At 35.5% G+C, this 10,641-nt stretch overlaps 1 protein-coding gene across 1 annotated transcript in view; it reads right to left on the reverse strand.

The window, feature by feature from the left end:
- LOC132722767 (sushi, von Willebrand factor type A, EGF and pentraxin domain-containing protein 1-like) overlaps positions 1 to 6,324 on the reverse strand; it is a gene marked incomplete at its 5' end in the record, with an annotated part of 92,898 nt that extends 86,574 nt beyond the window's left edge. Inside the window, 5 exons of the mRNA XM_060707326.1 lie at positions 781 to 1,041; positions 2,550 to 2,792; positions 4,264 to 4,446; positions 5,588 to 5,779; positions 6,130 to 6,324. Coding sequence (XP_060563309.1) covers positions 781 to 1,041; positions 2,550 to 2,792; positions 4,264 to 4,446; positions 5,588 to 5,779; positions 6,130 to 6,324 — 1,074 coding nt within the window. The remainder of the gene's footprint in view (positions 1 to 780; positions 1,042 to 2,549; positions 2,793 to 4,263; positions 4,447 to 5,587; positions 5,780 to 6,129) is intronic.
- Positions 6,325 to 10,641: the final 4,317 nt, after the last annotated feature.

Below are 10,641 nucleotides of genomic sequence, written 5' to 3' on the forward strand. Positions count from 1 at the left end.
TTTTTATAATCATTTTTTTTTGGAGGGAGAAGGGGGGCTCAGGTAAAAGGTCATAAAAGAACTTCCCTGCTTTACTTGCAGAGGAAGACCTTAGGCACCCCTCTGTACATTATATCAGGCAGAAACACGCACCTGAATAAAATCCTACATTTTATTAGCTAATATACTTAGCTCCCTCACAAGAAAGAATCCAAAGTCCCTTACAGGATTTGAACCCACAGCATTCAGGAGCAGGTATAAGTTTAAAGTCAATGACCTTAACCACTTGGCAATTCACAACTATTCAACAACAGCTTCAAAGGCTGATAGAACTACTTGTTTTTAAATAATTAGAACTAGTAGTGACATTATCAATTGTTGACAGAGCTACTGTCCCAAGTAATTATGGAACCATTTTTCAATGTTGATAAACTACCTTTTCCAGAGTTGTGTTGTTTGTCAAAAGTTGTGTTATTTGTCAGCCTATTTTGGCAAAACGTTAAAAGTTTTTTCAAAGAAATCTTAACAACTTGACAATTATAAGTGATTTCCAGTACAGGAAAATAGTTAAAGATATAAATGTACGTTAACCTACTGAATGCGATAAACCTAAAAAAAAGTAAGTCAGCTTGAATTTTCGTGCAGTATAGCTAGTCTCTATACTGTTGGTAGCTCAATTTTTTCAAATTAGAAACTGAAATCACTAACATTTTAAATGGACTATTCCTAATTCAAAGCTGGGCAAATCCATTATATCAATTCTGCAGGTAAAGGGTTAATTGTATTATCGAGGTCACTTACGCTGCACAAAAATTTGCTGCCTGCAAGATGCTTGATTTCCAGCCTGGTCTTCCACTTGAATAGTAAATGTGTATGTTCTGTACAAATCGTTAGTCCTCAGAATCTCTGGTTCACCAGTAACAAAAAATGACTTGATTTCGTATCTCTGATTTAGAGGTACAACATCTTCAATGCTCAGCTTATTATATTGTTTTTCTTCATTTTCAGTGTCCATATACACAACACGATCTGCTGGGCAATTTATTAGTGGAGGTTCCTCATCTAAAATACATATCAAGTCATTTGAATTTTTTTTATATACATGTATATGTTATAAATTTACCAATAAGGTCCTCAAAGTATCACATTTTCACCTAAATAAATAACATTACAATACATGTCTTTGAACAGGACCATGATCAAAATGTTTTACACAGAGCTTTGGTGAAATTTCCTATTTTTCCAAAATTTGACCTTAAACAGTTAGATCATTTTGAGGTCAAGGACCCAAAAAAACATTTCATAGACTGAAGCTTCAATTAGAAGAGAATTACAAACCGACCCTACTGAATTTCTTATCAATATGAGAGGCATGAAAATTGAACAAAAGGGCCATGATGGCAGAATATTAGTTTTTTTTAGAAGATTTGTTTTTTTGTTTTTGTTTTTACTATATGCATACAAGGAAAATCAATGACCCCCCCAAGAGGGGCCAATTTTGACCCCAGGGCTTTTTTTTTTAATAAATTGGTAGACACTCATTAGAAGATGTTGCTTAATATCTAAGCTCTAGCTCTTTGGGTTTTTTAAAAGAAGATTTTTTAGCTTTTACTATATACATATAAGGAAAATCAATGTTCCCTCGGGGCAGGGCCAATTTAACCCAAGAGCTTTTATTTGGACAAACTTGGTAGACACTTACTAGAAGATGTTTCATGCTTAATATCTAAGCTCTAGTTATTTGACTTTTTAAAAGAAGATTTTATTAAGTTTTTACTATAAGCATATAAGGAAAATCAATGACTCCCTGGGGCAGAGCCAATTTTGACCCTAGGACTGTTATTTGAACAAACTTGGTAGACATCCTCTAGAAGATGTTTCATGCCAAATATCTAAGCTCAAGCTCTTTGGGGTTTTTTTTTAAGAGAAGACATTTTAAGTTTTTTCTTTAGGTTGCCATGGCAACTAGAGTTTTGCATGGAATAAAATTCTTTAAACAATTTACGAAGGTGACTGACTATCAAAGAAACATTCCTGAGAAGTTTGGATGAAATTGGCTTAGTGGTTTTTGAGGAGATGTTGTTTTAAGTAAAAGTTTACAGACTGACGCTGGAAAGACTCCGCACAAAAAACAAAATCTCACCATTTCACTTTGTGACAGGTGAGCTTAGAAAAACATAAATTTATCTCTGTATGTTGTTCTTCTAGGGCATTATATACATGTACATGTATGGGGCATGTATAAGCAAAAATGATAACATAATAAAGCCAAAAATTTCTATCCAAAATGTAAAACAATTTTTTACTTAATAAATAGTATTCCTATTATAGAATACATGTGTGTAGTAAAAACACACATTTTAGAATGAAGGGAAATAATTGTAAGTGCAAGAGTTATGGGCCATGTCTTATATAATCTACAAGAGAATAAAAGATTGAACGAAAATCCACCATAAAATTTATTCTTAAACAATAATGCTGCGTATAATAAATTAAATGTGGATGATAACTATACAGGACCTGTCTGACTTAATGAAAAGAAAATAAATCAAAGGAAAAAGCCAACTTACCTGTTACTTCAACATTTACTGTGCATGTTTCAACATTACCATCAAAATCTGTTGCAGTATATACAACTTGTAAGTTATTGCTTACAAAATAAGTTGTATTAGCGTTGCTAGGAGTTATGGTAAAGCTTTGGACGGCTGTGTTGTCAGTGACTGTCAACTGAGGTAGCCTTGGTGGCAGAGCCTCGTATTTTCTTATTGATATTGGGGTTGTTGGACAATTGTTGATAACCGGTTTTTCTGTGTCTGTTAAAATATAAAACAACAATATCAGCTGTGAAAACAAGATATAAGAATATTTATATCATATGTAATGTACATTTAGTTATTTCTTGTTGTCATCCACTCTTTATAGAATTTAGTTTAGTAGCAATTTTTTTTTCTTTCCAATTTTTTTTTTGGTTGGGTTTTACACTGTAAAGTTCATATGGCAACTTTCCAGGTTTACTGGTGGAGGAAAACTTCAGGCGCCCCTCCCTGAATCATTTCAGTTACAAACAGGCACCTGAGTAGAACCACCGACGTTATCCATAAGCTAGCTGGATAGCTCCCACACATGAAAGAATCCAAACTCCCTAGCAGGATTTCAACCCAACAGTGTTAAGGGGCAAGTGGTTTGAAGTCAACAACCTTAACCACTCAGCTATGGATACCCACTTAAACTGTAAAAACACGCAGCTAAAATTTAGTTACTGATTTCATATCAGAGATTTCAAAATCCACATCAGGATTTTAACTCCCATATTCAAGTTTCGTTTGTTTGTTTCATTTTACGCCTTTTCTCAACAGTATTTTAGTCATATAGGCGGGTAGTTTTCTAACCATCGTTCCTGGAGAGTTACACAGGTGAGTACTAGACTACCTTACTCCATGCTAAACTACCAAAGCATCTCCCGGGGATCGAACCCACGCCAGATAGGTAATCCAGTTAGAAGTCATCGACTCTAACCCCTCGACCACGCCCATATTTAAGTAAAGAGAAAAACGATTTAAAGTCAGCAATCGTATCCACCTGGCAAAAAAGACCCACAGATTGGGTTGAACATATTTATCACATACCCGTGCTGCTTTTGCTACCCTGTAAAAATGGTATTGCAAGGCCGAGCATATATTTTGACGTGATGTCATTTGCATTATACATGTACAGCGTAAAGACGCGCTAAATGTAAGCGTAACACTGAAAAACGGTTCTTTTTTACTTCAAACAGTCTTTAATTTTGGTATGTGATAGATATAATATTACATTCGTGTAGGTTCATTACTGAATTTATTGAACTCATTGAACATAATAATATAAAGCTCGCCAAAGGCTCGCATAATGTAATTTTATTCAAATTGTTCAATAAATGCAGTATTGAACTTACACTCATTCAATATCCTCTATTTATTAATAACCTATTGTGTAACAAGCTCTAGCAACTTGTATTTATCACAACCACCTGCAAAGTCTCTATTTCCTGGAACTAACCAGTGCGGCATGGTGTCATAATAATGAAGCATGATCATGACTGATATAAGGCTCAAAACTAATATGATTCCTGTGTTTTAGAGACACACAGCGACAGCTCTCCTTTCTTAAAGACTGATTGTAACCATCTGAATATCAAGCTTTACAAAATTACATATTTTTACTGTCCAGCACATTGGTCAAATGTTTCACAAGTAACAAAAGTGTTTCATTTAACAGTTATTGAAGCATAATGAAATTTATACAAACCTCTACATGTGGGCACTTGTTCATTATTAGAAAAGAAGTTGTCTCTATTACAGGTCAAGGTCACATCATTAGAGAGGCTGTATCCTTGCCTAAGACATTTAAAGCTAACGGTGCTTCTGTCTGCAAAACTATCAGCTATTATATCACCATCTGGTGGGTATGTGGGGTCCAAACACTTCTCTCCTGAAGAAAGATATACCAAACAATGTTAATGAATACAGCAAATTTTCATACTGTATACAAAAACATTGTAAAAACAACCACATTTTGTGTCAGTCTGGGATCATATAAACTCATTTTCTACCATGTAGATGCTGTCAGGCTTTAATGGTTGAAAATTTTGCACATTAATCATGAACAGCATACAGTTGAAGTAACTAAAATGAATATTTTTAAATCCTTTATAATGCAATATTAGTTTTGAGAGTTAACTCAAAGTTCAGTCCTTAGAAATACCGAAGCTAAGAGTAAATTTGCTTTGTTTTTTTTTCCCTGTATCTCTGTCTTTTCTCAAGAGAATTTGTCCCCCCTCCCCCCCCCCCCCCCCCCCCCCCCCGACAGGGGATATGGCATGTATGCCCTTTTGTAAGAAACCAATTTTCAGTGTAACTCAGGGTCACTGTTCTTAAAACATAAAATCTGAGTGTAACTTAGCTTTGTGTGTAACTCTGTTCATCTCTTGGAAAACCAATTTTCATTATTGCCTTTTACTTATCATTGAAAAATGCCTTATGACGATCCTCTGCAGTGTGTATAGTCTAGTCGTACATGATTCATGTATGACTAGAATTTTTGGTTAGCGGTAAGGACTGGTACAGCTAGCCAATTCCATAAATATAGGGGTAGGGTAGGGTGTGTGTGATAGACATCAGGCACCCATGAAATCTGATAACCGACCATACTTTTTGGGTCCCGATACCCATCAATTTACCATTGTGTATCTGACAAATCAAACATATGCCATTGCCATCATTATCATTAATCAATAAATAGATGCAAATAAATGATTATTCCCATCTCTGCATTTTTGGGATTAATGGGTGAGCATTTCTGATGGATTAAAATCTAAAAATAAAACTCATCTCATTTAAGACAATTCTGGTAAGACTTACTCAAGAACTGACCCTCAATTCTTAAACTTCTGAAACTTTTAGTGACCACTTGTAGAAAGCCTGCTCAGCATTATTTGTTCTGTCTATGGGGTAAATTTAAGTTAACTTCAAGCTTTTATTTTCATATCCCTAACATTGCTAATGAACAGATCCATAAATTGGAGCTGGGCAAGTCCTCATCATTTAAGAAATTCACTAGTTTTAAATCTTACCAGTACACTGCAAGCTTCCAAAGTCCCAATATCCTTCTTTCAAACAATAGACTCGACTGTCAGACCCTGCCTGAGTTTGCCCTTCACGTGTGTCAGTTTTACAAATGAAATCAATGAAGCTTCCCAATGTTGTAACACTCGGCAAAGCATAAGAACTGCCTGGTGCCTGTTTTGGTGTACCACAATCAATCGCTACAAAAATGAAAATAGCAAAAAAAAATGTTAGTGATATATAGTCAAACATGTGCCTACAGTCATTTTCAGACCAGAAAACCTGCTTTAAATAGCCAGCGTATTTAACTTTTTGAACACTAGCAGCTCAAAGGGAGGCTAAATATCGATAAGAATCTTTTTCATTTTCCACAAACTGGTCGTATTTTTTTCCCAAGAAGTTGACTTTGATATAACCCTTCCTGCTTTGACAGGTGAAGCTTTATAAATTTGATTATTTCTTTAAAAAAAACTTGCATTTGCATGAAAAAAAAAAAAAACCTTGCATTTGCATGAAAACATAAACCTTGCATTTCACAACAAATACATACCTCCACATTCATATTGTGATCCTTGCATTTCATAATCATCAGTATTAGGATTGTAGGTACAGAACCTGTACTTGTCAAAAGTGTTATCCCCAACAGAACACTGTAGAGTAAGGCGCTGACCATAGTTATAAGGTCCGCTCTCAACAACAGGTGTTGTTTGGAGAAAATTCGGAACAGTCTCTGCACAGCTTGCAGCTAAAATAACAAAGAAAATTTATTAAAGACTTGATAAAACTGCATTCTTGAATCATTGCGTACAGGTATTTTTGTAATGAAACCTAAAATGTTTTAATTTTTCTGACCAGTATAGAAACAGGCGTGCCTGAACAGTCAGGTTAACCATGCTCTATACTGTAAGTACATTAATTATTGTATTTTAATGTTAAAATCCCTTATACTTTAAATGGACTATTTCTAATTCAAACAAGACAAGATCATTACAAAAATTCAACAGGAATAATAATTTATATACAGAACTTAAAAAACTAAGGAGCTTAGACATTATTATGTATCTCAAAGGAATAAGAGATTAATACATGGCAGAGTAGGGCCGGAAGGTGATAATCGGCCCGCAAAATGAATAATGGCCCCGAGGGCTTCAGCCCGAGGGCATTATTCATTTCAGGGCCGATTATCACCTTCCGGCCCTACTCTGAACGTGTATTAATGTCTTTAATACACTTGATCTAATAGTAGCATTAAAAACAAGAGGGCCATGATGGGGCCCTGGGGTCGCTCACCTGTACATAGCCCCCAGGGCGGGGCCAGTTTAAACCAAAAGGGCTTTTATTTGAACAAACTTGGAAGACACCCATTAGAAGATGTTTCATGATGTTAAGTTTTTTACTATACACAAATAATGAAAAAACAATGACTTTTGCCCCCCCTCCCCCCTCCCCCTGGCAGGGCCAATTTTAACCCAAGGGCTTTTATTTGAACAAACTTGGTAGACACCCATTAGAACATGTTTCATGCTAAATATCTTAGCTCTAGCTCTTTGGGTTCTTTAAAAGAAGATTTTTAAGTTTTTAATTACTATATGCAATATAGGGAAAATCAATGACCCCCTAGGGCGGGGCCAATTTTGACCCAAGGGCTTTTATTTGAACAAACTTGGTAAACATCCATTAGAACATGTTTCATGCTAAATATCTTAGCTCTAGCTCTTTGGGTTCTTTAATAGAAGATTTTTAAGTTTTTACTCTATGTACCTATATAGGAAAAATCAATGACCCCTGGGGCGGGGCCAATTTTGACCCCAGGGCTTTTATTTGAACAAATTTGGTAGACACCCATTAGAAGATGTGTCATGCTAAATATCTTAGCTCTAGCTCTTTAGGTTCTTTAAAAGAAGATTTTTAAGTTTTTACTACATGTATATAGAGAAAATCAATGACCCCTGGGGCTGGGCCAATTTTGACCCAAGGGCTTTTATTTCAACAAACTTGGAAGACACTCATTAGAAGATGTTTCATGCTAAATATCTTAGCTCTAGCTCTTTGGGTTCTTTAAAAGAAGATTTTTTTAAGTTTTTACTATATGCATATAGGGAAAATCAATGACCCCTGGGGCTGGGCCAATTTTGACCCCAGGGCTTTTATTTGAACAAACTTGGTAGACACTCATTAGAAGATGTTTCATGCTAAATATCTTAGCTCTAGCTCTTTGGGTTCTTAAAAAGAAGATTTTTTTAAGTTTTTACTATATGCATATAGGGAAAATCAAAGACCCCCTGGGGCAGGGCCAATTTTGACCCCAGGGCTTTTATTTGAACAAATTTGGTAGACACCCATTAGAAGATGTTTCATGCTAAATATCTTAGCTCTAGCTCTTTGGGTTCTTTAAAAGAATTTTTTTTTAAGTTTTTACTATATGCATATAGGGAAAATCAATGCCCCCCTGGGGCGGGGCCAATTTTGACCCCAGGGCTTTTATTTGAACAAACTTGGTAGACACTTATTAGAACATGTTTCATGCTAAATATCTTAGCTCTAACACTTTTGGTTCTTTAAAAGAAGATTTTTTAAGTTTTTACTATATGCATATAGGGAAAATCAATGACCCCCTGGGGCGGTGCCAATTTTGACCCCAGGGCTTTTATTTGAACAAACTTGGTAGACACCTATTAGAACATGTTTGATGCTCAATATCTTAGCCATAGCTCTTTGAGTTCTTTAAAAGAAGATTTTTTAAGTTTTTACTATATGCATATAGGGAAAATCAATGACCCCCCGGGGCGGGGCCAATTTTGACCCCAGGGCTTTTATTTGAACAAACTTGATAGACACCCATTAGAACATGTTTCATGCTAAATATCTTAGCTCAAGCTCTTTGGGTTCTTTAAAAGAAGATTTTTTAACTTTTTACTATATGCATATTGGGAAAATCAATGACCCCCGGGGCGGGGCCAATTTTGACCACAGGGCTTTTATTTGAACAAACTTGGTAGACACTCACTAGAAGATGTTTCATGCCAAATATCTAAGCTCTAGCTCTTATGGTTTTTTAAAAGAAGATATTTAAAGTTTTTTTCTTTCGGTTGCCATGGCAACCAGAGTTCTGCATGGAATTAAATTCTTTGAAAATTTTTTAAAGGTGACCACCAAAGGAACATTCCTGTGAAGTTTGGATGAAATTGGCTTAGTGGTTTATGAGGAGATGTCATTTAAAGAAAAAGTTTACGGACGCCGGACGGACGGACGCCGGACGAAAAGCGATCACAAAAGCTCACCCTGTCACTTTGACAGGTGAGCTAAAAACAACAACAAATACTTTGAAGTTCTTTCGTTGAAATTCTTGTCTACACTTCTACTGTTCTGTACAGAGATGGTTACTGTTTGTTTGTTCAAAGCATTAGAATCTAGAAGCAAGTTTTATCTTCATTTTTTTGAACGAATTTGTTGTATTATTTCTTCAAATTTCAATAGTAACAAAAATGTGTTTGGAACAAATAAGCTTAAGGTAGCTCGCTACTTTCCGACCGAAATTTGACAATGTCTCAGATCTTGATGATTTTTGGTATACAGACATGTAGATATGTAAGCTTTACTTCTGCAGCATTATTTTATAAATAAACGGCGTTACTATGACGTCAAAGCGTCAAACAATGACTTTTGCCCCCCCTCCCCCCTCCCCCTGGCAGGGCCAATTTTAACCCAAGGGCTTTTATTTGAACAAACTTGGTAGACAACCCATAGAACATGTTTCATGCTAAATATCTTAGCTCTAGCTCTTTGGGTTCTTTAAAAGAAGATTTTTAAGTTTTTAATTACTATATGCAATATAGGGAAAATCAATGACCCCCTAGGGCGGGGCCAATTTTGACCCAAGGGCTTTTATTTGAAAAACTTTGGTAAACATCCATTAGAACATGTTTCATGCTAAATATCTTAGCTTCTAGCTCTTTGGGTTCTTTAATAGAAGATTTTTAAGTTTTTACTCTATGTACCTATATAGGAAAAATCAATGACCCCTGGGGCGGGGCCAATTTTGACCCCAGGGCTTTTATTTGAACAAATTTGGTAGACACCCATTAGAAGATGTGTGTCATGCTAAATATCTTAGCTCTAGCTCTTTAGGTTCTTTAAAAGAAGATTTTAAGTTTTACTACATGTATATAGAGAAAATCAATGACCCCTGGGCTGGCCAATTTTTGACCCAAGGGCTTTTATTTCAACAAACTTGGAAGACACTCATTAGAAGATGTTTCATGCTAAATATCTTAGCTCTAGCTCTTTGGGTTCTTTAAAAGAAGATTTTTTTAAGTTTTTACTATATGCATATAGGGAAAATCAATGACCCCTGGGGCTGGGCCAATTTTGACCCCAGGGCTTTTATTTGAAACAAACTTGGTAGACACTCATTAGAAGATGTTTCATGCTAAATATCTTAGCTCTAGCTCTTTGGGTTCTTTAAAAAGAAGATTTTTTTTTAAGTTTTTTACTATATGCATATAGGGAAAATCAAAGACCCCCTGGGGCAGGGCCAATTTTGACCCCAGGGCTTTTATTTGAACAAATTTGTAGACACCCATTAGAAGATGTTTCATGCTAAATATCTTAGCTCTAGCTCTTTGGGTTCTTTAAAAGAATTTTTTTTTAAGTTTTTACTATATGCTAATTTAAAAATATATTTATAAGAAAATCAATGCCCCCCTTGGGCGGGCCAATTTTGACCCCAGGGCTTTTATTTGAACAAACTTGGTAGACACTTATTAGAACATGTTTCATGCTAAATTATCTTAGCTCTAACACTTTTTGGTTCTTTTAAAAGAAGATTTTTTAAGTTTTTACTATATGCACTATTATAGGGAAAATCAATGACCCCCTGGGGCGGGTGCCAATTTTGACCCCAGGGCTTTTATTTTGAACAAACTTGGTAGACACCTATTAGAACATGTTTGATGCTCAATATCTTAGCCATAGCTCTTTGAGTTCTTTAAAAGAAGATTTTTTAAGTTTTTTATCTTATATGGCATTATAGGGAAAAATCAATGCCCCCCCGGGGCGGGGC

The sequence above is a fragment of the Ruditapes philippinarum genome, unplaced genomic scaffold, assembly GCF_026571515.1.
Source record: "Ruditapes philippinarum isolate M1 unplaced genomic scaffold, ASM2657151v2 ctg4746_1_1_1_1, whole genome shotgun sequence".
NCBI classification, from domain to species: Eukaryota; Metazoa; Mollusca; class Bivalvia; order Venerida; family Veneridae; genus Ruditapes; species Ruditapes philippinarum.